Source organism: Embiotoca jacksoni, unplaced genomic scaffold, assembly GCF_022577435.1.
Source record: "Embiotoca jacksoni isolate LCO1_2020_lvr unplaced genomic scaffold, fEmbJac1.0.p SCAF_9, whole genome shotgun sequence".
Classification (NCBI taxonomy): Eukaryota; Metazoa; Chordata; class Actinopteri; family Embiotocidae; genus Embiotoca; species Embiotoca jacksoni.
Genome location: NW_027185447.1, coordinates 2,786,952 through 2,814,452, shown reverse-complemented (window position 1 = coordinate 2,814,452; position 27,501 = coordinate 2,786,952). Strand labels below are relative to the sequence as shown.

Genomic DNA, 27,501 nt, shown 5'->3' with positions numbered 1-27,501 from the left:
TCAAAATAGTTTTGTTAATTAACTAACTGATTATTTAACCAATCGTTGCAACTCTAGTTTCTGTAAGTTAGAGTATAATTTCTCAGCTTGTTTTTTTTCCTGCAGTAAATATCAGGTTGACACTTCATAGTGACAAAAAATGGACAAAATCCCAAGACATTAATGTGAACACGTTAGCTATGTTGTTGGGTTTTTTTGATAGCTTGTGCTTTACGTCTGCTTTTGTTAATTTTTTTTTTTTTTTACTATTTTCTCCAACAGCAGAGCTCATTAAAAAGGATCAAATAAAGTCATCAATATCCTTTAACATGTTACAAGATAAAGATGTCAGAGAGTAAAGATTTTTTTGTAATTATGCATCTCTCATTTGGAAAAACAACATAAACCTTTCACTGTAATATCTATGTGATATATCATCTGGTTCACACAAAAATGGTAAATTATCATTTATTATTTATTGCCACATTCCTTACACAGTGTGCATGACAATCATTTCATCCTTGACTTCCTATTTTAATCACAAACAGAATGATCTGAACATCTGAATAAACTCAAATCTGTGGCAAATCAAAAAGCCCAGCTGCACAAAGATTATCCGCATGGTTGTCATGAAAAAGCCAGATGTCCAGCATAGAAAAGGGGGGCCAGGTAGCACAAGTAGACAGACCAGGTCTGAGGAGCTTCTACATACACCAGCCAGGAATCGAACTAAATTAAAAGTAATCCAACGAAAACACAGATAGTCATGCTCTGTCATTCTTCCAGCTTTCTCACTCACTCACTCACTCACTCACTCACACAAGTTTACAGGCACCATTATACTGTTTGCAAAGAAACGAGGGTTTCTGTTTATGAAAAGTTAGCCACTGTGACTGAATCAAATTTGACTGTGCAAAACTTTGTGGACAGCCACTGGTAGCTAGAGTAGCAGGAGGTCATTTTTGGCCATGCCCCAGTCTATATACTGAGAGTGTTGAGAGCTGGTACTAAAGTAACAGAATCTGGCAGGTTCTGGTTCTGGTCCTGGCTTCCTTTACTCTGAAGAAACTTCTGCCGGTGCCTATCCTCCTGACGCTTCTTCTTCTCTTGCCGCTGCTGCTCTTTCCTCTGCTTGTTGGACACCTGGACAACGAGAGAAAAAAAAAGTAAGATTTTAAGAAACTTCTTTTGAAATGGTGTATTATTTTCTCCACATTGTTATTCACATCCATAAAACGGTAACATTGCTGCATTGTGAATAAAAGGAATCCCAAAAGGTGAGACTTGTGTGCCCACCTTATGCTTTTGCACGTTGCTGCCCTCTGCTGGCTGCTTGTCTTCGCTGCAGCTGGTGGCGGCAGCTCTGCAGGCCGAGCAGGATCCTGAGGCACACTGGCCCTGGCAGGACTGTCCCAGCACACAGCCAGCGAGCCATTCAGCATTGATCGTCGCCGCGCTGAGCTGGAGCAGGTTCTCCTCATCACCTGAGGCAGGAAACACATGAACAGAATCAGTCGGTGTGATCCGTCACTGAATGTCACAGAAACAGTCTGCGTACCAACAGGCGGACGTGTTAATGTGACCGTTGGATAATTGAGCTGAGGAAGGAAAGCGTGAAGTTTTATGAAGGTTATGAAGTTTGTAATTAAGTTGACTCCTGACTGTCTTAATTCTTCCTGCAGTTAATGAGCGAAGTGGAACTTCTGACCCTGTATTCCTCGGTTCCTGATGGAGCTTAGGATCACGTTGTCCTCCTCAGACGCTGTGGGAGGAGGGTTTTTCTGTCTGTCCCTCTGACCGTCCCCGAACTCACGCTGATGGCCTTGTGAATTCTGCAGATTCTGGGGAACAGCGATGACGTGAAAGACACATCAGTAAGTGTACCATTACAATACGTGAGCCCATAAACGTTAAACATGACACGATGCTTTCTTGACTTCCAAAAGAATTTATTTCACACTCATAGAAGTATTAAGAAGTGTCCTATACTTCTATGCGGAGGTGAGCAGGACTCTCAGAGTTGTCTCCGACCCGCCTAACACTGTCATAATGGTCTCCATAGCGATAGGCGATGTGGAGCTCTCTGGAAACCTGCTTTTCCACACCATTTATCTGCAATGAAAACATATGAAAGTGTGTGTGTGTGTGTGTGTTAGATACCACACATTAAATCATGTTATGTCCTTGAATGGCCTGTCTGTCTGTCCGTACCTCCCACAGCGGCGTGTTCAGCTGGTGGATGACCACTTTCACCTGCTGACTGCGAGCAAAAGCCACAATAGCGTCGTTGCCGGCAAACGTACCGGGCTGAGAGAGGTTGGACACTGGGTAAGGAAACACAAAAACTATCACCGACAGGACTGGTTACATCAACGTTCTACAGCACAGCGAAGTAATGTAGAATTCTGTTGCTGATCTAATTGTAAAGTAAATATAGACGTGATTTATGGTTTCATATAAATGTTATTGTAGTAAAATATGTAAGATTGGTCAAGAATACAAATTCCTTTACCTTTAAACAAAATGCAATCCCTCATCAACAGCTACTGTCAAGTAAAGACCATGTCTCGCCTTGTTTTAGTTACTTTTTCAAACGTTTTAGAGGCCTGAAATAGTAAAATTATGCAGAAAAAAGGGGAAAAATATTCACAAAACACAAAATTGTGTTCAACAGAATTTGATGGTTCCTCTATATTGGCTTCATATTTGTCCCCTATTTGGAACCACATAAAGTATGTCTCTCTGTTGCAAGCAGAAGCAATGACCACCAGGGGTCACTGCATGGTTACTAGTCAAAACTGCATCCCATTGAAATCAATTTTCTGCACACAACATCATAGAACAGTTGATTGTGAATGATCAAAGTCTTTTATCTTATTCCCCGATCGTGATTTAGTCAGGGTTGCCCACTGAGGTCTTACAGTGTTGTGCAAAGGGCACGTCGTCCTCGACAAAGGGTTCAAAGTCTTGTCGATGGGACGTCATGTACTGGACAGTCTCCTGGCGAAGCCGCAGGTGACCTCGGGAGTGACCCTCTAACTGGTCGCCTAGAGCTCTGAACAGGCAGTTCCTGCAGCAGAAAAGGAGAGAGGCAGGTATGACACATCACTGCCTAATGTTCAACTGCTCAGTGTGTTGGACAAAATTAAGGTTTCTCGATGGAAAGTTATCAGATGTGAAAGGCTTAGACTCCACTGGTGCTTTTGTTGGAGACGGTGATGGATGGCGTAGTTCTGGGTTTTGGCCAATAACACTTCCTGCCCAGTGGTAAACACGACTGATGGACAAATTAAGGCATAAATGTCTGAACTGAGCAGTCATGCAGTTAAATGAATGCGGTTTAGTTTACAGTACGTTGTTACTGACCGTGGGCTCGATAGAAATGGACTTAGAGGCCGATAACATTATGTACATCCTGGTTACTGACGGACAGTGAGAGCTGCCTCCGGCTTAAAGCCGAGTCAAAACATTACGACAACTCACAGTTGAAGCGAGTAACAGTGATTATCTCATAACATCCGCACATGTGAAAGTCTCGGCCGTATTAAGACAGCGAGCGAAGAGTCGGTCTGGGTGTAAAGATCTGATGGATAGGAGCCGAATCAGGCTGGCGGCTGAGTCGGAGCAAAGGTTTGTGGGGAGCTTCCAGCCAGCAACACCGAGTACCGAACGCTAATGGTCTGAGGAGGGACAAACCGTGAACCTGCAGCAGGGAGTTGGAGGATGATGCTGGATTAAGTCTGAGCCTCCAAATCACTATTTACTTTAGATTTTAAGGCTCAGCTGCTTAAAGTCTTGGTGCCAGATATCACAGGGCTTCTTCAGAGGTCTCGTAGAACGAGTCCGTGCCTCAGTGGGATGGAGCTGCTTTGGCGGCGTGCGACGCACAAACAGCCTATTAGGCGGTCGTGGTCGTAATGTCTCGGCTCATCAGCGTATAATCAGATGTGAGGGAATCAGAGATACTACGGAACAACACAGAGTTGTTCTTACCCATCTCCAGGGACTTCTCTGAGCTTGAGCCCCAGCGCCTGGAGCTGGTTGGAGAAACTGACAAACTCGGCACCTTCGTCCCCGTCCTGAGGGCGGTTCTTGCGGTCTTTCACGACGGCCCGGCGTGCTGCCCGCTCATCCCGCTTGCGTTCAAGTTCACTCTTTTTATTGCTCCGTACAGGTTTCGATGTTTGTTTCCTGGACATGTCGGCTGCAGTTGCTTCTGCGGGCCTACAGAACCAAAGTATGCCCTCCTTTGGTAATGATGTGGCGCGTCATTGAACACTGCCAAACATCTGCAACCTGTTTTGAAATACAGAATCAATCAGTCAGTCTTCTGTTCAGCTGTAAGAGACGGACATCCTGCTATAGTTGGTCTGATGTTGAAGACATTATCTCAGACTCTCTCTGAAAATCTGCCACTTTTAGGATTCTCGTAATTAAGTCATTAGTTATATATTTTTTTGCCTGATTCTCTTCTGCATAACTCGCTAATTTAAAATAGATTTTTTTTTTTTCCAGTGTCATCTGAAACTTTCAATGTACCAAAACGAAGACTATTCAAAATAGGAGGAAAACGTCGTATTACTACAGTGGTGCAGTGTTTAGTCAATAATATACGCAAGTACAAGTTTTAAGTACTTATGCTGTACATATTTCCATCTGATGCTACTTTATACGACCACTCCACTATAGACAGGGAGATATTGAACTTTCTACTCCACTACAGTTATTTGACAACTTTAGTTACTTTTAAGGTGAAGATTTAACCCAATGGATTATATACAAATCCTTTAAAATAAATAACAACCACTCATTGTTGCAGATAGAACCAGTGGTCCACAACCTCGTTCATGTTTTGCCGTCGTACAAAGAGCAGTGTGTCGTCGGGGTCACGTTTCAGATGTGGAGGAGTCGTTGGCCGCTCCACCAAACAGTGACTTCCCCCCGAAACTCACATGGTTTCATTTCAATAAATGTCCAAATGATCCAATATATCAGCACATATCAAGTCTAAAGAGCAGAACTTTGTTGTTCTTCATTCTTCTCCCAGTAATCATCTGAAAACTGGACATAAAGTACTTCACACTGACGTGTCACTATTAATAATGCAATGATGTCACTTAACACGTCAGTCAGAGGGACAAAACCTGCACTTTTACTTTGATACTTCAACTACATGTTGATGCTCATAGTTTTGTACTTTTACTTAAGTAGGATTTGTCACGCAGGACTTTTACTTGTAACGGAGTATTTTTACTTTGCAGTATTGGTAGGTACTTTTACATCAGTAAAGAATTTAAATACTTCTTTTACCGCTGTTTATCGGTTTCTTACACATATTAGAGAAGATGTTTTAGAGAAGATGTTTTAGAGAAGATGTTTTGGAGATGATGTTTTAGAGAAGATGTTTTAGAGAAGATGTTTTAGAGAAGATGTTTTAGAGAAGGTGTTTTAGAGAAGATGTTTTAGAGATGATGTTTTAGAGATGATGTTTTAGAGAAGATGTTTTAGAGAAGATGTTTTGGAGAAGATGTTTCAGAAAAGATGTTTTAGAGATGATGTTTTAGAGATGATGTTTTAGAGATGATGTTTTGGAGAAGATGTTTTAGAGAAGATGTTTTAGAGAAGATGTTTTAGAGAAGATGTTTTGGAGAAGATGTTTTGGAGAAGATGTTTTAGAGAAGATGTTTTAGAGAAGATGTTTTAGAGAAGATGTTTTGGAGAAGATGTTTTGGAGAAGATGTTTTGGAGAAGATGTTTTAGAGAAGATGTTTTAGAGAAGATGTTTTGGAGAAGATGTTTTGGAGAAGATGTTTTAGAGGAGATGTTTTAGAGAAGATGTTTTGGAGAAGATGTTTTGGAGAAGATGTTTTAGAGAAGATGTTTTAGAGAAGATGTTTTAGAGAAGATGTTTTAGAGAAGATGTTTTGGAGATGATGTTTTGGAGAAGATGTTTTAGAGATGATGTTTTAGAGAAGATGTTTTAGAGAAGATGTTTTGGAGAAGATGTTTTAGAAAAGATGTTTTAGAGAAGATGTTTTGGAGATGATGTTTTAGAGATGATGTTTTAGAGAAGATGTTTTAGAGAAGATGTTTTGGAGAAGATGTTTTAGAAAAGATGTTTTAGAGATGATGTTTTAGAGATGATGTTTTAGAGATGATGTTTTGGAGATGATGTTTTAGAGAAGATGTTTTGGAGAAGATGTTTTAGAGAAGATGTTTTAGAGAAGATGTTTTGGAGATGATGTTTTAGAGATGATGTTTTAGAGAAGATGTTTTAGAGAAGATGTTTTAGAGAAGATGTTTTGGAGAAGATGTTTTAGAAAAGATGTTTTAGAGAAGATGTTTTGGAGATGATGTTTTAGAGAAGATGTTTTAGAGAAGATGTTTTAGAGAAGATGTTTTAGAGAAGATGTTTTAGAGAAGATGTTTTGGAGAAGATGTTTTAGAGAAGGTGTTTTAGAGAAGATGTTTTAGAGAAGATGTTTTAGAGAAGATGTTTTAGAGAAGATGTTTTAGAGAAGATGTTTTAGAGAAGATGTTTTGGAGAAGATGTTTTGGAGAAGATGTTTTAGAGAAGATGTTTTAGAGAAGATGTTTTGGAGAAGATGTTTTAGAGAAGGTGTTTTAGAGAAGATGTTTTAGAGAAGATGTTTTAGGGAAGATGTTTTAGAGATGATGTTTTAGAGAAGATGTTTTAGAGAAGATGTTTTAGAGAAGGTGTTTTAGAGAAGATGTTTTAGAGAAGATGTTTTAGGGAAGATGTTTTAGAGATGATGTTTTAGAGAAGATGTTTTAGAGAAGATGTTTTAGAGAAGGTGTTTTAGAGAAGATGTTTTAGAGATGATGTTTTAGAGAAGATGTTTTAGAGAACATGTTTTAGAGAAGATGTTTTAGAGAAGATGTTTTGGAGATGTTTTAGAGAAGATGTTTTAGAGAAGATGTTTTAGAGAAGGTGTTTTAGAGAAGATGTTTTAGAGAAGATGTTTTAGAGATGATGTTTTAGAGAAGATGTTTTAGAGAAGATGTTTTAGAGAAGATGTTTTAGAGATGATGTTTTAGAGAAGATGTTTTAGAGAAGATGTTTTAGAGAAGATGTTTTAGAGAAGGTGTTTTAGAGAAGATGTTTTAGAGATGATGTTTTAGAGATGATGTTTTAGAGAAGATGTTTTAGAGAAGATGTTTTAGAGATGATGTTTTAGAGAAGATGTTTTAGAGAAGATGTTTTAGAGAAGATGTTTTAGAGATGATGTTTTGGAGAAGATAGTTTTAGAGAAGATGTTTTAGAGATGATGTTTTGGAGAAGATGTTTTAGAGAAGATGTTTTAGAGAAGATGTTTTAGAGATGATGTTTTAGAGAAGATGTTTTAGAGAAGATGTTTTAGAGAAGATGTTTTAGAGATGATGTTTTAGAGAAGATGTTTTAGAGAAGATGTTTTAGAGAAGATGTTTTAGAGAAGATGTTTTGGAGAAGATGTTTTAGAGAAGATGTTTTAGAGAAGGTGTTTTAGAGAAGATGTTTTAGAGAAGATGTTTTAGAGATGATGTTTTAGAGAAGATGTTTTAGAGAAGATGTTTTAGAGAAGATGTTTTAGAGATGATGTTTTAGAGAAGATGTTTTAGAGATGATGTTTTAGAGAAGATGTTTTAGAGAAGATGTTTTAGAGAACATGTTTTAGAGAAGATGTTTTAGAGATGATGTTTTGGAGAAGATGTTTTAGAGAAGATGTTTTAGAGATGATGTTTTGGAGAAGATGTTTTAGAGAAGATGTTTTGGAGAAGATGTTTTAGAGAACATGTTTTAGAGAAGATGTTTTAGAGAAGATGTTTTAGAGAAGATGTTTTAGAGAAGATGTTTTAGAGAAGATGTTTTAGAGAGATAATTTCTGGTGAAACAACATTAACTGTTCCAGACTTCTTTACTATCTCCGTGTAACGTTGGTGCTGAATCTAAACAACAAGTCAGTGAGTTGAATATAAATTCAGACAACTGATCAACGGTATGAACGTTAACGTGTAACTACGTACCGACTACTAACGAGTAACGTTAACGGTGAACTCACTGAAACAAACGGAGTCTCATGGGCGTCATGTTAGCCGTTAGCTAGCTGAAGAGAAATCAACGGCTGTATATTACATAACAAACCATTTCCCCCCGTTTTAACAGGAACTACATCAGTAACACTTCCGATTACTTAACGCAGTTAATATAAGGGTGCTTACCTTTAAGAAACTGCGACCAACGACACTTGTTTATGTTTTGTTTTTTTATGGTTTGGGTCAGAAAAGAAATATAGTGATTGTCCGCTTTTGTTTACAACTGAGCTTCCGCATACGTCGGGGCACGTGCGTCAAAACGTACGGGAAAGGGAATGGGCCAAACGGCGAAGGCGATTTAAAAATTGCTTTCGGCAAAACGTAAAAACGTATTTCATTGAAAACGCAAATGGGATTTTAATTGGCACGACTTGAAAAGTTTGTGTGTGACTTTGATCATGTGGATTAGTACTGTATCCCCCATTTGTTCTTTCTTTCTGCCTGTGTGTGTGTGTGTGTGTGTGTGTGTGTGTGTGTGTGTGTGTGTGTGTGTGTGTGTGTGTGTCTGTCTGTCTATCTATCTATCTATCTATCTATCTATCTATCTATCTATTTATCTATCTATCTATCTATCTATCTATTTATCTATCTATCTATCTATCTATCTATCTATCTATCTATCTATCTATCTATCTATCTATCTATCTATCTATCTATCTATCTATCTCGTCATTTTATACTGTAGACTGTGACTCAGGACTCAGGACAAGTAGGAGGTTTTTGAAAGAAATCTTGCACTTGAAAATCCCTCCACCTTCTGCTTGCCTAAATAAATCTACTCATCACCAACTCCTTCTGATGACTCCACACAGTTGGTGCATATTATATGGGGGAGGAGTGGGCCGAAAAGCAATAAACAGGATGTTTGCTGTGTAAAAAAGACCAGCAGACTCACTGAGACCCAAAAAATATAGCCTCAAGACATAAAACTGCATCAAAAAAACAAGTGGAGGCTGTAATACTATCTTATTTCCTAAAACTAGAAAACAAAAATGGTACCAAACCAGCTGGCATAAATAAAAAGGCCATACATCTACTGATGTAAGTTGTTGTATGGCTTATTATAGACCTTAGTGAGTGTTGGCGTTCTGTGAACAGATGCAACGGTCTGAAGGCTACCCATGCGTTTGTACAGCAATCAGCGTCATACACCTGAGTGGAGCAGGTGAGCAGTCAGCCAAGTGTGACTAAAGGACAACATGTCATCTATACTGTATGTACAATATGTGCATGTGCAGTATGTTTGTGTGTTTGGATCAGCAAATAGGGCACATCAAATCAGTATGCTATAAGAATTTCCTTTTCTGCACTTAATATGGGCTAAAATAGCATAACATGTCAAAGCAAGTCAGTTTCAGCTGGTTTCACAATGTCAAATCTATGCCCCTTGGTTCTTTTTTCTTTTTTTCGTAGAGACATCTGTGTGAGCTTCACTGACTTGCTCAAGGGCTTTTTGACATGACACAAGTTTGTCTAAATGGATGCCACCTGCAAAACTATGGTTAAGAACCAGAGGCCACCTCTTCTTTTTTGAAATTACAATTGCAAGCAGTGCTCAAAACGGGCCTATCATTAGTTTGTGTGGCCTTTTTTTTTTTTTTTAATGTGTCTTTGTTTGTGTGTGCAGATAATTGGAGTTGATTTGCTGACCACTTTAATATGCTCTTAACTTGCAGCTGCGCTCATAAATGTGATTTCTCAGGTTTCAGGTCCTTTTACTATTAAGTGTTTACATTACCCCCATTCTGCCCCCTGTAGATTTTAATTAGAGTCTGCTACACTGGTGCGCAGCTCGGCTGCGTTTCTTCACGGGAGGAGGTCAAAATGAAGTAACACTAGCAGTGCGCCTGTGGGTGACGACAGCAGATGTTTGCGAATTTCTGCTCCACCAACGATAAAGAGCGCAGTGAGAATGGCGATTGAGTTTTTATTTTATTTTTGGGCAATGTTTCCATTTTAGTAGTTGGTTCAACATGCATATAAAATAACATAATTAATATAACAATCCTGAGATTCTGTTCTATTTTAGGAGAGGGAGGAGGACTGTGTTTATGATGCTTGTGAATGGAGGCTGCTGGATGGCTGCTGTCCATGGTGCTGAAGTCACATGGAAGAATGTGACATTTCTCTGTCAACTTGATGTTTTACATTATTTACTCATTAAAGCAACACTCGGGGAAGAACCTGGGACTTAAACTGCTGGCCTAGATTTTATTTTGACATTTCTCCTTATTGGTTCACAGTTGGATGGCTTGGAGCTGGTTTACATGCAGACGGTTTCACATCCGCATTGGATATGACGCTGATACAGACGCTTTTAAGAACAATATCTTCTCTAAGAAAGCTCAGTGGGCTTTGTCACAGATGTCTTAATGCAAGTAATACTCATAAAAGAGGTTTACAGCAGAATTTTTGAGATTTAGATTTTATTTGAATTTTTAAAACAATCTTGAGACTCACTTTGGACATCATGCAGGATAGTGATCAGAAATGGTGCAGAATCAGAAAGGGAAGAGCAGCAATGTCTGGAGGAGGCACGTGTGAGCATGTGTGGCAGCACTGAGGGGTGAAAGGAGTGAACACTCCGGAGAGACAGAAGGTTAAATCATCACGAGGAGTGTCATTCTTGAAGCTCACTCCGGTGCATCTGCAGGTATCCACTATAAATACTGAGCCTATAGGCCGATGCCTTAAAGGCAGTTTGCAGTTCTTCCCTTTCACACCGCCCACTACACACACTCTCTCGCACACACAAACGCGCGGACACGGACGCGTGCGCGCGCACACGCACTTAGAGGTGGGAGTGGATGCTCGTGTAGCTGCTGGAAGCCAGGATGGGATAATCATGCGTGTCTGGCTCCGGGCGTTGATGCAGCTGCCGTCGCTGGCTACGGACTGGACTCGGGGCGCAGGGTGGGTCTAGTTCCCCATCGACTGGAGCATCTGGACCTCATGTCGATGTTATCAAGCATTCCGAGAACGACGAGGGCGATGGCCGTGAGAGGAGTTGGTGCAGCTATCTGAGACGTCCAGGCGAGAGAAATCCAGCGTTTTCACCGATGGAGGACAGGATTCACCGGCATTAAAGCGCAGACACTGGAATCTCTGGAATAACTTGGAAAAGGAGAGCGAGGATACCGAGGCACCGCTTAGAGGATATCAAGGGAGTCCTTCATCTTTTTTCTTGATGTTTTTTCTTTTTAAACTGGGATAGAGATAGAAACGCAACTGGAGGAACGGATCACTTTTGCATCGGTAATTAGGTGAGGACTGCCTCTTTGGAGTGAGCGGCAGCCGCATCCGACCGACCGGGGGGTTTGGGGAGGGGGGGAAAGAAAATTCTTGGATGGAGAGGGTGCAGTGAGGGCTGAGAGAGCGGCTTGCCGTGTGTAGGAGGGGACGGAGGGAGACCGGGCAGTTTGAAGGGACGGGGAGCCAGGAGCGGCGCGGCGGCTCCATGAGCGGCTCCTGCCGGGACAGAGTGCCCAGAGCCCAGCCGGAGCGTCTCCACTGCCGCGGGTAGAGCCCCGGGCTACAGGACGGCGGCCAGTTTGGAAGTTTTGATGCATATGATCACAACCACCATGATTTTTATGATTCTTGGTGCTTCAGTTGTAATGGTAAGACATCTCACCTCCCTCAGCCACAGTAGGATTTTCTAATTTCCTCACTGGAGGCAGATATTTCATCAGAAAATCCAAAATGTCTCTTACATTTATCCCATTTTACGAGAAAACTACCTTAGAGAAGGCCTATCAATGACATGTGGAAGTAGGTTAGCCTACCTATAATTACCTGCTGTCATAAATAAATAATCTGAGTCCGTTTTGAGGCAAAAGTCCCGCTAGAATGGGGAGGATCTGCCTCCTGCCCTTTTTTTTATGGCCTTTATTGTTATGACGATAATGAAAAGAATCACTGGCTGTCTGTAGTAATAGCCTAGCCTAATGCTTGACATGTCCCAGCTGACTGGCATGGTTCTTTGCAGGCGATAGCCTGTTTAATGGACATGAACGCACTACTGGATCGCTTTCACAACTACATCTTACCGCATCTACGAGGGGAGGACCGCGTCTGTCACTGCAACTGTGGAAGGTAAATGCCATCATCCTCTACAATATCTGGGATAAACATGGTGTTGTGTGTTCTGTTTTTTTTTTTTTTTTTTCTCTCTCTACCCGTCAATTCTTAATTGCTGAAGAGGCCTCGAAGATTTCTGGCGGTGAAGCCCCGCAGAGCCAACCTGCTCACCGCCTGTCTGTGCGCGAACATAGCGGCGGATGTCTCCGTAGAGGCTTTTTATTATTCGCTCTCTAACAGATCTCACGTTTGATCGCGGTGTGATTTCATTTTATTATGTTTTCTGCACCGGCTGCGAGGATTTCGGCTTTGCTGCATATGGGAAAGGTGTGTGTCGGAGCCATAAATAGGTAATGAACTATGAGCAATATAAGGCCGTTCAAAAACAATCTGAGCATCAAGTGCGCTGGTGCGGCTCACACGGGCCTGCACGGTGTCACAATGTAAACCTGCGGAGCCAATTATGAACATATGAGTGTTGAAGTGAGGTGGTTATGGCTTAAGAAGTGCAGTCGGGGCTGAGGCTGCTCATCAGCTCCTACCTGCTGTTCGCTGTCACACTGAGACCCGGTTTGAAGTGTGGAAAAACAGCAGCAAGACACTCATTAATATATTCATTGGGATTCAATCAGCATTATTTTGTGTTTTCCATCAACAGTAAGCATGTCGTTCAGCAGACTAGACTGTGTAGCTCAGCACAGGCACAAGTGGGCCTCTGTTTTTTTTTTTTTCTGGTGTGAAGTCTCCACAATGTTGGAGTAAGATTTAAAAACCAGGACTCCTTTTATCACATGGATGAAGGTCTAAATTGTCCTCAGATATTAGATCCTGATTGGCTCATGTCCTGCAGGCAACACACCAGGGCTTTAAGGGAATTTTCACTCTTCATGTTGGTGCAAGCTGAGCAGATGCACATTAAAACTAAACAGCAGTGTATAGTGTGCATGCTGCAGTGAGGGGGCTGATGTGTTCGCAGTTTATTCAGACACCAGTTCCACTGTTCTTTTATTTTGTTTTATTTTAGACAGGAAATCCAGAAATGGGTCATCATCAATCATATTAGAGGATGGTTGTCAGAGAAGGATAATCTGAGGCAAAGTTTGGAGCAGCCTCCTCCACACACTTGCACACACTGTGAGGTTATATAGATTAATTAAAACAAACAAAAAAATAGCCTGTTTGTAGCTTTGAGAAGAGATGATGCATCACTGAAAGTCTTATTTTGAAGTATTTAGACATTCATGTCATCCTTGCCTCTGCTTCTAAAAACAAGCAGAATGCTGAAAATGAAAAAGTTATACCAGCAGCTTTAAGCAGTGATCTCTGTGTCGATACAGCCAAATCTCCTATACTTCCATATGAGTATTTGTGTAATCCATAGCCACTGATCAAATGGCACTGGAGAGACTGCATAGTCCAACCTGTTCTCCTCCTGTTAGTGTTCAGGTTACTGTAATCACAGTGTCTTCCACTGACCTGGAAACAGTCCTGGATGAGAGTTGCTCGTCTGTTTTCACATAAACAGCAGAAACGTGGAGTGAATTGAAGGAGAGCTGTGGGCTTCGCCTGCCTGCCCTTCCATCCGTGAGACGTGGAGGTGTTGGGACGCCCACAGCGCTCACCTTATCAACCTTGAGGACACAGGCAGTGTCATTTTATTTGGCAGCCTCCGTGCTCTGATTTGGATCCTACTGGATGTAGTTGTAGCCTCTCTGATGGGGTTGAAGACTGTCCTACAGTAGCTGCCACTGTTGCAGGGGAGATAATAAGAGTGGACAGAGTGAGTTGATCTAAATGTTCTTGTTGAGGCTTTCGGAAGTTCTTGCCGAGCGTTTTTAGTTTTTTGTCATATAGAAAAGAAGGCACAGGACTGACGACAGGAAGCATGAAATCATCCTGTAATATTTACAGGTATTTAGGGAAAAGAAGGAAGCCTGGGGGAAATTTGGCATTATCTTTTCATATAGGTTAGCCTTATGTTCTTTTAAATAATGCTTTGCCATTAATGGACCTTGGTGGCTCCATGGCTCAGGTTAGGGAGGTCTCACGGTGGGTTTTTGATCCCCCATGTGGCCACACTTCTTCAATAAGATACTTAGGGTGCTAATCTGCAAGATGTGTTTCTATCTTTCCAAAGTGAAGTGCTGTTGTATTCCTGCACTGCATTTTCCAGAGATCATCGGTCAGTCACAGTGTGGGTGGATTTTCTATTAATGAAGTTGAATTTCAGGAGGTTGACACTGTTTCTTTGTGTATCGCTGCTCATTTATTCCTCAATTTAATGCCAAATGAACTGGAAACATCAGTAGAAGTTCGATTTAAATTCAAGTGTCAAAGGATTTTTCTGGTAAAAAGCTGTCAGACAATGAGTATTAACTTAAAAAGTTTTCTTTAAGAATCACAACGTCTGTCAGAGATAGAAAAATAAATGTATGTGGCTGTGGCTCCAATGGTAGACGGGGTTGCACACTAATCACAAGGTTCCTCCTGTCCACATGCCGAAGTGTCCTTGGGCAAGACACAGAAACCTGAGTTGCACCCGATGGCAGACGAGCACCTTGCATGGCAGCTTAGCTCCCATTGGTGTGCGAATGGATGAATAACAAAATAGTTTAAATTGTCTCTGAGACAGATATGGTGATAAAGCGCTGCATAAGTGCAGACCATTCTCCATTTTTACATTTGTTTAAATGACCAGTTGAAAAATATTTCAGATATAAGTAGTTTAAAAGGAGCAGTCAACTGCGTTACATCCAAGTTAAAAAAACACGACATACAGAAAATGTAGAATCTTTTGATGTTGGAGCATGAAAAAGTCAAAATATCGCAGTCTCTGCTGCTACCATTGATTTTTATAATCTGACTCATGCAAGCCCGATTTACAGAAGTGCATCTCTAAACCGCTGCAGTGCTACTTTATTGTAGACCGTCTTCAAAAAAGCTCCATCAGTCCAACCCTGTTATCAATGTAATGTCCCAAAGTGTGCGAGTGCCTCTGTACTCACTTCCAGCAGTTAAATCTCTCTGCTCCCGCTGTGTTCCCTTACGGTGTTTGTCAGACTGCTGCCTGTGTTGTTAGATTGAAAAAAAGCCTTCATCCTCTCCCAGGAGGGCAGGTAATACCAGTACAGTAAGGCTTTCATATCAAGTGCATTGTCTGTTTTACAATGGAGCTGAGTCGACGCAGGACAATGAGGCGAAGGGAATGTCTCTGGGTGATAGCTGCTGCTGTAGTGGATGTGCAGAGCTTTACGAGGGGTTTATCATGTATGTTGTCTTTTAGAGTGATGCGTTCAGTAATCTACGAGAAACATCTGCTGTCTTAAATCTGTGTATCATTTTCTAAATTGTTCACCACAACTTTGTCCCCTGAGATGTGAACACCTGGTTAGCAGCAATCATGTACTGTGTGAATTTGTAGGAAAACAATTAAAAATGTTTTTCCTCTTTAAAACAAATTAAATGAGACATTCTAGTCAGTAAATTTAAATTTAAACTACAATTTTAATTCTAAAATGACGTGAAAAAACAAAGCCCACTTTGACCAAATAAGTGCTGGCTATAACATAACCTTGCTTGCACATTTGGGACATTTTAAGTAGCATATTGTTTTTCTAAAATGTTTATTTTTTTCAGAACAGTTTTGATTGACCAGGTAGAATATTGGATTCGATGCCTTATGAAGAGGCACCTTAGCAGTACTCACTGAGGGAGGTAAAGAAAGTGTTGCTCATTCTCCTTTCAAGCCCTTAGCTGTTTTTGCGAATTTAAAATTTCAACCCAAGCATAAACTTTTCTGCCTAAAGTGCAGCCTGGAGACACCCAAGGGTCCTTGAGAGGGCCTCGGGGGCTTCCAGCAAAGTGCGGATTAGTGCAATTTTATCATAATTTAGAAATCTCCAGACATCCTCTGGAGTTAGAAAGGGTATATTGGATACATACTGTACATACATATAGCGTATCTAACACTTCCATCACCTGCCTCTGTCTGTCCTCGCCCCAGGCATCATGTCCACTATGTAATCCCGTACGATGGGGACCATTCCTTGGTGGACTCTTCGGAGAACTACTTTGTGAGTGACAGTGTGACCAAGCAGGAGATGGACTTGATGCTGGGGCTGCTGCTGGGCTTCTGCATCAGCTGGCTGCTGTTGTGGCTGGACGGAGTGCTACACTGTGCCGTCAGGGCCTGGAGGGCGAGCCGTTACTACGGTAAGATGGACGTTGTCTGCTGTTTATCTGCTGCACATTCACATGGTCTGAAAGGCAAGCTCAGCCATCCTTAAAATGTCATACAAATATTTCTTTATTCACTTTAGTTGCTTGTGCTAAAGTGGGAATGCACTGCTAAATGACAGAAAAAGAAATCATATAAAGTATTTATACTTAAAAGCAGGACTTATCATGGCAAATTATATAATCAAAATGCATACAGAAATACCTGTATGTGTGCTTTTCTACCTTCTGCATCTCTAAGTGCTTGCCAGGTTAACACAGCAGTTGGTGGAGTTCTGGAAAATGACCTTCCCCCCGTTGCTTGGCCCATTTTTTTTTTTGGCTCTTCTCTCGGATTTTTCTCTCAGATTTTTCTCTCAGTTTACTGCGACCTCTCGGAAAAATCCCAGTGAAACCTTCCAACTGTGTGGTGATTCAGACATAGGCATATCAGACGCATCAGTTAAGGTGAAGCTAAATTTAAACGTCTGCCTTTCTGTTTTGTACAGTCTAAATACCTCAAACCTTATTGCACCAATAATCCTCCCTAATTTGTTTTCAGGAAACAGCAGCAGTCATATGCTCATGTAATGGTGCCATCATTAAGTGCAATTACAATGCTTTGAATAAATTCAACTCATTAGTTATGAGAAAATTATTTAATAAAGCGACATACAATCACACTTTAATGAGAACTGGAATAATATTGATGCTTAAAAATGGACGAGTGACATAACAGAAGGGCTTTTTTCAGAACAGAAAATATGTATATTTCGTCTTTCACAAACTGCTGACTCATGAAATTCCCCACAGATATTTACTTTAGGGTATAATTCTTAAATTAATTTTGATGGCATACATTACAGTAGCGCTGCACTGTATTGCTGTGCTTTGGTAGGTCATTCAGTATAAGCCTGTGAGCCAAAATGTTGTATTAGCAATGAACCAAATAGAAAAGTTGATGTCCTTGTGACAGCACATGTCAAACAAAATCACTTCTCAGCATGTTTGGTCCAATCGCTCTTCAGCAACGGTTTGGATTAAGCATTTAGTGTATTAAAGCCCGCTGTAACAGAATATCTCTGCTTCCTTCCTATGCTAAGTTAAATCTTAAATAATGTCATTGGGGACACTGCAAGAGCAAAATAGAAAAGCAGTGCAGTAAGGTGAAATAGAATATTAATAAGAACTGAAATAATAGAAATGATGCAACCTCCAATTAATACTTCCATTTAGTTTTATTTCTGAAGACTAAAGAAACAGCTTTGCAGCTTGTAAATGGGTAAAATGGCAATTAACTTAATTAACTTTCATTGTTATGACATTCATGACTAGGTAGCTTCTTTTTTTCCCCAAGTTGTTCATGTATCACTTTTGAAATGCACTCAAAAGTAATTTACAATGCCATGGTAGGAATTGAAAGAGAACATTATGAAATATAATTATGAGTCATAAATAGGACAATGCTGAAGATAAAAGTGAGTTTTGTGGACAAATCATAAAGGACACTAGCTTTGCCAGCCTGAGTTTCATGGATGTTGACAGCTGAGGGGCCCAGAGTCTCCCGTGGTGATGAGGACGGCCTCTGAAAAGGATCTCAAGCAGCACTCATGAAGAACGAATCAATCACACAAATAAGCTTACTTAAAACCTTAAAATCAGTTCTACATTTAAGTAGATAGAACGGTGTGGAAGGGAGACGAGGATTTAGGTAACGCAGTCATCTCTCTTGAAGAGCATGATTAGTCCAGGAGCAGTGTTCTCAATTAACTGTGTTGATATTTCTCCTGCAATGAGTTCAAGTGCATCACAACAATCAAGCGTGGAGGAGTGTGACCTTGTCCAGGGCTGCAAAAAAGAAACAGAAAAACAAATCTAGTAATCTTTAGTTATGTGCCCTAGTTAAATAAAATAAAACTTCTGCACTTAAACATCAGCTTTGTTACATAAGCCAATTTATCTTGCTAGTAGCAGATCTATCATGTATTATGAGACATGACGTAATGAAGAATACATCTATAATGCAAGATTTTCTCAGTCTCAACGGTTGTGTGTCAGTTGCATAACAGTTGCGTCTGTCAATGATATCTTCCAAGGACAACATGCAAATAGAGAATAATCAGGGGCCGAGTATAAATCTTTAGGGAACTCCACGAAAAAAGTGGCCCCAATAAGGGGCAAGAAATACACTTCTTGTGTCTTGCACCCCATCACTGATGATTCAAAGCTTAAATGACTGCGTCAAAGACCAAACTACACTCAAGGACAATTAAAATAATTTTGAGTATAGTGACTTCTCAGAGTTTCTGCCTAGCAACCAATCACCATACTGCTACTGAGATACAGTGTTTTAAGGAAACAAACCCTCAGTGTATTTTTGACAAAGCTCTAGCCACTTGCTGAGACCCATTTAATTCAATTCAATTTTTTATATAGCCCCAAATAACAGCACAAGTTACTTCAGGGCACTCAACATACTCCAGTTCTTACAACAGAACTTTACTTCATTGTATAAAGGAACCCAACATTTCAAAAAATTCCACAAGAGCAACAGCTTGGAGGAAGAAAACTCCCCTTTAACAGGAAGAAAACCTCAGACGGAGCCAGCCTCAGAGGTGGGCGGCCATCTGACTTGACCGGTCGGAGTGAGTGGAGAGCAGAGAGAGAAAAGAACAGCATAGCAAGACAATGAAGTCTTGGCGCGGCCAGTAATCGCAGACCAGACATGCAGCTCCAGGGCCGGAGGTATCTGCAAAATAAAGCCCAAAACTACACGAGTGAGGGGAACTGCAGAGAGAAACATCAAACATCTATTGTCCATAGTGGTGTTTATGAGATTGATATATTCTCATCAAAGATTTGGAGTAAAAAAATAAATGATTTCCAACTAAAGGACAATGGATCAAAAACTAGGTCCTACAGTGATACTATACTTATTGTAGAAACCCCTTTGAGCCAGGATGATGTGTTGACCCATTCGCACAGAAAGCAAATCAAGATTTCTGGCCTTCACTTTGGTCAGAAAGAGTCCTATGAAGAGTTTTATTTTCACACATTCAGCAGGGAAAGTCCACCGCACCGCACACCAACACGGGTGTTTCCAATTATTCTTGCTGATTAGACATTTTCTCAGGTTGAAGGTGGGCGGCGCTACGCTAGGATTTATGTGAGGTCACAGGACACCATGAACTAAAAAGAATGGATGCGCTCCATTTGGGCGTGATGCTTATCACGCAGTGGCAAGGTCAGGAGACCATTTTAAACGGAGGACAGGTTGCATATGAGGTGGCTGGTATGACGTTGAATCAATATCAGTCGATTAAATGAATCTTTCCAGAGCCGGTACATTTTCCACATGAATTCAGCCACGTGAAATATGTCTTTATATGTCTATTGGTAGATCATGTAAAGGCTTTCCTGGTCACACAGCTGTCAGTTCAAGTCTGCATGCGTACGAGAAATCAAGTGGTAACAACACCTTGCCAGCGCATATTGGCAACATGGTGGCCAGGTTTTGTAGTGGATCCGGTGATAAAGATGTAATACTGTATGTTCCACCCAACAAAGCTAACAGGAGAGTGAGGCAGCCTGAACACAGCCAAATACTAAAAATGGGTATACCATGGGTGTGCAGTGCTGTTAACTCATCTAACAATATTATTTCTGCCTGAGTAGCTGCTTGTCCCAGAAATGTCTGCAGGTTATCTTCAGTCACTGAATGTTTGTGCAGCTCTTTGGTGGTTATTGCTGTTACATCACAGCAAGAAGGTCCGAGTTCAAACCCTCTGAAGGGAGTTACATGTGTGCTCTCTGGGTGTTTGCGGGATTTTCCGACTGCAGTGTAAAGACAAGCAGTTCGGGTGAAGTGCAAACTAAATTTGTAGTTTATATTTCACTGTATTGTTGTCTAATAATAAAATTTAGACAAGCCGCTATTTGTTTAAAGCTAACTCTTACAGAAAAAAACACCACATTTTGCAACATATGATAACCTGGGAAATCTGTATGGCCATCAAATATTACACCATGAAAATGTTCCAAAACCACGTTTCCAATGAGCAAAAATATGTGACTGAAACACTTTGTTTGACTGCCCTTTGTGTTCATTTTAATCATTAACTGCCTTGTTTTTCCATGATAGCATTTGTATTTATAACTCAGTTGGAGGTTGTTTTTTTATATATATATTATTTAAAGGTTAAATGATCATGTCTTTCTGCAGATGATCCACTATAAACAAGGTCACGTGCTCACCTGAGTTTTTGCACATGTGGAATTTATATGGTATTTCTGAGGAAACATTTGTTGTGATAAGTAATATATTACACATATGGACATACAGCAGTTACTAAGAGTGGTTGAAATCAGGCCCGAATGACAGAGATTGAGATATGAGTTCACTCCCACCATCTGCTGCGCTGTCGTGAATGCTCCAGTCCCACATACCGTGTGTTTAAATCCAATCGAGTGTGATAGTTGCTGCTTAATTTCCTGTCTTCTGTCTCTCTGAAATATCTGTTTCATTTCTCCTCCTGACAGATGAAGGATGCATGTTACTTTGGCGAAAAAGAAAAGGAATGCGGCAGATTTAATGAGACAGAACATGTGCATGGTTTCACCAACACTACTGGGCATGTGTGGTTGTTGCAGACACAAGCGAAGAAATAAAGGGCTTTCAGTGACGCTGAAGCGAAGCAGCTATTAGACATACTTGTGAAATCATGACGTGACAGCATGAAATCCCCTCACAGCCCGAAGGTCTGCTGAAGACACGTCAGGCACCCACAACAGAGGATTCATCTGTTAGCATTGGGAAGATGCTAACTGATGTGTTACATCCTGGATTACAGTGTTTTAGATTCTCACTGTCATGGTGGTTTCTCAGGCTCACCCCACACACACACACACACACACACACACACACACACACACACACACACACACACACACACACACACACACACACACACACACACACCAGCATCAAACTCAAGTGAGGAAACACTAAAAATCTTTTAGCATTCTTTTGACACAAATGAGCTAAATTTAGAGGTTGAAACAAACAGATTGTGTTGCCTCTCTGCTGTACGGCGCTTCAGTGTCGGGGCTGTGACGTGGAGGTGGCCTGGATCTTCAGTTTTAAGAATAAAGTAGGTGATATGTGACCTGGATACTGGGAGCGCCATGGAAAAGCTCCTTAGGCAGGATGGGGAAAGTTTCCAGCAACAGTACAAGAATGCAAAAAAATGATGGTTAAAACTTAGAAGTCATTCATAGGATCTAAAAAATTATGTGAAATTTAGATTTTTTTTTTCACTGTTTTAAGTTGCAACAATAAACAAGGTATTTGAATTGTTCAAGCTTTGGTGTTTGCAGGCAGCTGCTTTGCACAGAAGTGTGGAAGGTTTTGCAGCTGCAAGTGAGACAATGCTGTTGTCTCCCGTGCATTAGTACAACAGTGTAAAATACATCGTCATAAAAAATAGAAAAAAAACACCCAGAGAGGAGGGAACATCCATATTCATCAGCAGCGCTTATAGAGTGAGGGATACAGGTTTCTTCTTCTGTACAGGGAGGGAATGCCCCTCGCTTTCGTGTGTGTGTGTGTGTGTGTGTGTGTGTGTGTGTGTGTGTGTGTGTGTGTGTGTGTGTGTGTGTTGACTGTGACGTTGGTGCTGGGTCAGACTCGTTTAGCCTCTCTGAGATGAGGAGTGAAGGTGAAGCTGACAGAGCGGTGGGGTGTGTGTGTGTGTGTGAGAGAGAAGAGGGTGGAGGTGTGGGGGGAGGCAAGATGGAGATGCTGTCACATCCCCACACATACACACACTTGCTTCTCCAGAGCTATAAATAGAATGAGAGAGCAGCTGGAATGGCAAGTGCGAATCACACACACACACACACACACACACACACACACACACACATTGCATTGAGATGCACATTGATTCCCATTGCTTTTTTTTTTTTTTTTCTCCTCCTAATTCCATCTCTGGCTCCGCCCCTTCCCTCTTCACTTATTGAATCTACTTCTGGCCATTTCCTTTACAATGCTACCTCCCGCAACTACATTTCTTTTCTCTCTCTGTCATTGAGTCGTCGTGAATATCTGATAACAAAGTCTCTTTTGCAAAGACACTGAGGAAAGCCAAACACAAGAATGAAAGAAAGAAAATGATGACTTGGCGTCCAGCATTAACCCCCCCAGCCCCCCACTCCCCCCTCCTCCTCGCCTCCCTGTGCTCCAAAAGAGCATAACAATTGTGTCTTTGCCTCCCATTTTCTGCTGTGCATTATCTTTCCTCCATCTGCATCTCCATCTCCATCCTTTTATTCAAATGAGAGAAACCTGTCTGCGTTGCCCCTTTTCCTTTGGATACCCTTCAGAGCAGTCCTTGTGGACAGCATACCCATTCACAGCTATAAATAACTCTCTCCCTCTCTCTCTCTCTCTCTCTCTCTTCCTCCTCCTCACCTCCTCCTCCCCCTCCACCCAGCACCTCACCCCTAACTCCACCACCTCCCTCCCCCTCTTGCTCATCCTCTAGCAGGGCCATTTGCTTCTGGGTTTGCTGTCTGGGGCTCTCCCCTCCTTCTCCCTCTTTCTTTCTCTCCCTGCCGTCTCTGTGGACCTCGCTCCGCCTCGCTGGCTCCAGTTTATAACCTGATGAGCTCGAATGTCTGCTCCACCATCACGTTATGCGCCCCACATTCATGAAATCCCACCGATTTCACGGCGGCTGTGCCTTTCTATTGTAAAGCCTGTGTACTCTGCATGCACAGCATGGTGGTTGCTAATTGGTCAAAGACAGAAAAGTACATTTGAGTTTGGTCTTCACGGTCACCTGTTAAATCCCTTTTAACATGGAGAAATAATATCAGGACGTTGTCGCACGTGCAACAGTCCAGACACAAATGTGAAGGATCAAGGGCAAGGCCACTGGTGCACTACAAGAGATTGATGCCATTTACTGTTCTCATTCAATACTTCAATGGTCCAATCTTTTATCTCCCATCACTGTAAAGAACTCACCCCCACTTCCCTGAATTACAAGCTACAGCTGTGATGACGCATGTGGATGAGAAACATATTAAACACTAGCTCATTCACTTTAGGGTCTCCGTGGAGCCCATAACTCATTTTAATGCCTAGAACCATGAATTACAAAAACCTTAATGCATCCCATACTGGGTCTGTTTTGAGGGTTGGTATAACTGCTCCATCTATGAAAATATGGCATGGTGTATGGACACATGACCTTCAATTTTTAAGTTTAACCTTTTTGGGTTTACTTTAAAATTTGGCCATTGAGATACACATTCAACACTGAAATCAGAATTATATTCTTTTTAAAGATCAAAAAGCAGAATGTGGACATTGACTGTATCTAAAAACGGATCCAGCCTCTGGGTCTGAAAAGTGAAGTCAATGTGGAAGTACCTTAAAGTGCAGGGCCACTAAAAAACTAACAAGAAAAACCTTGCTTCAATAGATTCATTCATTCATTCAAAAAGCATCAACTTCTGTTTCATGAAAAACAAAGTAAATAATTTTTTTCTGTAAGTTATTGTGATGTCATTAGCTAATTTACCTCCTCCTGATCAGTGTTCTGGTGGTCCTTATAAAAATAATTCCATAATTCATTAGATATAAGGGCTTATGTTTGTGGCATGTCTGGTTTGATTGACAGGCCTGGGGTGCAGTCAGGTTTCTGCTAAAGGTGGGTGGGACTAGTGTCCACATGTTTAGTCAGATTCACCCCTCATTCCTTCCCAGCTAGTCCAAATATGGTCACTACTGGCTCCAAAAAAACACAAGAAAGCGACGGCCAAAATGTCAGACTGGAAGCTTTAAAACAAACTGGTGACGTCATGGCGGGTTTCCACTTGAATGTGGAACATCATGAGACTCCTAATCTCTCCGACAAAGCTGAGCATCAAATTGGAATAAAAGTACATTATATCTGAGAAGTACAAATTGACAACCAAGATCTAATTTGTATTGAAAGCTAGTGTCGGCCTGATTGTCACTTCATATATATCTCAGGAGAAAGTGAGTGACAAACAGGTGCTTCATTTACATAGAAAAAAAAAAAAACAGTTGCCAGCAGAGAGATCAATCCTCTGAGCTGCCGGTTGTTGATGCGTCTTGTCTGCCTCTAACTGGATTTAGAGCCAGAAAACCAGGCTAAGAAGGATTTTACACCATTGTGTGTTCTGATCTCATGAGTGTCGTCTAGCTAGTCAGCTTTGGTGTCTTTGAAAGCCTGAATTCAATTGTTCTTGCTCATGTCTGCAAAACTGCACGAGTGAAACAATGTTGCAGAACAATAAAAAGCACATTCAGAATAATGTCAGTTCACTTTTTCATTGATACTCTGAGTAGGAGTAAAGCAGACGAGTAGAACATGTCACGATCAATATTGTGGCATGTGATTATGACCAAATATCGATACTGTGTCATCAGCATCACAGTTTGCGTTGCGTTGCTGAATCTGATGCAGAGGCATTTCCTTTCCTTCCTTTCTTCCTGGCCGTTTTGTCTTTGGCCATTTTATGCCTGTTCATGATATGCGTCGAAAATGCTCGGACTCGGCGTCACCATGATATTATTGTCCAAGGCTCATACTACTGTATGTAATCTGAATTTCCCCAGTCTAATTCTCACCAGGAACCTCTGTTGCAAGCAATCCTCTTTACTTTCTCCTCGTGCTGTCTGTCTAGATCTCCTGTCCACTGTGGAATAAAGGGCAAATGCCAAAAAAACAAGCTAGAAGGGTTTACACTAACATTGTTCAAGGGCCATGGTGAAACAGTATACGCTAGATCCTGTGCTGTGCAGTTGTGGTGTGGATTAAAAGAAACGATTGCCTAGGAGAACATATTTGAGAAATAAAATAAAACTTACATTGTAAAATGTATGTCTTTGTTCGGTTCCCACGCTTCTGCAATTGTGCTTTTTATAACATTTACATAAAAAAAATAAGACATCAACACTTAATACATTAACCTGGAAAAGATTAAATTGAGCAACCTGAAAACTTTGGGTTTGTTTTTTTCTTTTACGGGAAAAAAAAAGAAAAAGTTCTCCAAATCCATACAGACCAGACCCTGTTTTATCTCAATTATCTAATAAACTGAAAGCACTTTATAGTGCAGTAAATAAATGCAGAACCAGGTTGACTTTTGCTTTGTTATAAAAAAAAAAAAAAAGGCAGAAATTTTAGAAACATGTATTGTGAATTCATTTATTGTATAACGAACTTTGGCAGTAATCTAATTCTGTGTTACCAAATGTTGTGTAACCAGTAGGGCAGGTGAGAAACTGACCCAGAGCCTCAGGAGGTTGTGTTTTGTTATAGTTTGTAATAAAATCAGGGATCAAAACTTTTTGGATTCTTGTATTTTGAGGTTCTGTCTTGTAGAGGGGGCCTGGGGCCAAAAGCCATCAATACTTCAGTGTATATTAAAAAGTGTATGTTCATAAATGGGTTTACTCAACGAAATATGTTGGCTGGGGTGTATTTTACCCGAGGTGTTATTTTGTTGAGCCGATTGATTCCACACCATAACGCCTATATAACGCTAACCACCTCTGATCTCCCTGTTGCCTCCCGTCTTCTTCCTCCAGATACTCCGTCCTGGTCATGGCTGCCACAGTTCTGCAACCTTCGAGACATTCGCCGACGCGCCCAGCTCAGACAGCTGGAAGACTCCAGCGGCAACATGGTCCACATCAAGCAGAAGCTCTACCACAACGGCCACCCCAGCCCCCGCCACCTCTGACTCTAAAAAAATAAAATAAAAATCAACTAAACAATAAAAAAAATTAACCTTGACCCCACCTCCTCCCCTAAAACTCCTTCTTCCTTCCTCTCCAAAACACCTCACCCCCTCCAACCCAAACTGCCCCATGGCCAACTGTTGCCTCAGAGACCCTGGAAAACTGCCCTCCCACTGTTCATAACATGGCCCCCTTAAAACCCCTGTGACAGGACTTTCTTATGACTACCCCCAGTCCCTGTCGGCACTTAAAAAAAATCCCAAAATGGAGCAAGATGACGATTATTTGTTGCCACTGAAATCTTGTCTTATGTCCATGTCCACCGTTGTGGGAGGAGGAAGAGGAGAAAAAAAAAAACATTTTTAAGGGTGTTTTTTCTGTATAGAGACATTTTCTGTGTTCATTGTTAAACTTGGCATGCTCTTTTAGAACAGGGTAAGATGTGGGCAGTGTATGAAACGGGGCGGCAAGACGGGTGTCATTATTTATTTTTTTCTCTATTGGGTGGAACGGGTGTCTTTGTTGGCGTATCGGGTGGGGCGAATGAGACCGTTGGGTGGGCGGGTTTTTGTGACGATTAGACTGCTGCTTCTGTAAATAGTTATAAATATGGGCAAGTGGGATTGAACAGTCTTTAAAAGGGGGTCTGTGGGGGGGATTTTTGTGCGAGTCGTTTATCAATAGAAAACCTAACGATGGATTGTGTGGGTATAGATGATAGGAATGATACAGGAAGATGAGTCTGTTTGAAAACTGGATGTGAAACCATGTGATTTCTGCTAAAAACACAGATTAATTAGCTTTGTTACTTAGTGAATTAACTGAATGTATTAATTTTTCCTGTAAATATGTGAGCGGGAGGGGAGCGAGTACAGTCGTGGTTGGGGTTCTCTTTGCTATATCATCACCGTTTAGTAGACACGGGAGGAGAAATAAATGCCAGCCAAGATGAGTCAGTCCAACACACACACATGCACACACACACGTCCATGTTGGCCACACTGTGCTCAACAGCACAGTTCAATTTTCTTTATCCAATTCCCTCTCACTTATCAGGAGCAACCAGCCTATCAGCGGAGGGAACCCTCACCCAGCCCCCCCCTCGCCCTCTCTGTCCAGACATTGCTGTTGTGAGGATGAAATGTCTGTTTTATTAAAAGTGCCATTGAAGCACAACAGTGACCTCTGATGTTTGATTGTGTCATTCCAATCATATGAGCGGAGATGAGAGCACGTTCTCCGAGCGAGTGGGTTATTTCAGAGCACCAACAACAGACTGATTATACAGAGAGGTCCTGCTGACAGCTTCGGTTTGCTTTATTATAAGTCAAATAGAAATTACAAAAGCACGG

General features: G+C 41.3%; 2 protein-coding genes across 2 annotated transcripts; one reads left to right on the top strand and one right to left on the bottom strand.

The window, feature by feature from the left end:
* Nucleotides 1–72: 72 nt before the first annotated feature.
* Nucleotides 73–8,312, bottom strand: otud3 (OTU deubiquitinase 3). Its single transcript, XM_069140892.1, has 8 exons — nucleotides 8,200–8,312; nucleotides 3,973–4,275; nucleotides 2,901–3,049; nucleotides 2,191–2,303; nucleotides 1,969–2,091; nucleotides 1,688–1,820; nucleotides 1,276–1,463; nucleotides 73–1,122 (listed from the first exon to the last, which is right to left on the bottom strand). Exons 2-8 carry the CDS (start codon nucleotides 4,176–4,178, stop codon nucleotides 958–960), a joined length of 1,077 nt encoding a protein of 358 aa, XP_068996993.1. The 5' UTR covers nucleotides 4,179–4,275; nucleotides 8,200–8,312; the 3' UTR covers nucleotides 73–957.
* Nucleotides 8,313–10,822: 2,510 nt separating this feature from the next.
* Nucleotides 10,823–27,331, top strand: tmem240a (transmembrane protein 240a). Its single transcript, XM_069140997.1, has 4 exons — nucleotides 10,823–11,693; nucleotides 12,062–12,168; nucleotides 16,157–16,365; nucleotides 25,997–27,331. The coding sequence occupies exons 1-4, from the start codon at nucleotides 11,637–11,639 to the stop codon at nucleotides 26,149–26,151; spliced, it is 528 nt and encodes a 175-aa protein (XP_068997098.1). The 5' UTR covers nucleotides 10,823–11,636; the 3' UTR covers nucleotides 26,152–27,331.
* Nucleotides 27,332–27,501: the final 170 nt, after the last annotated feature.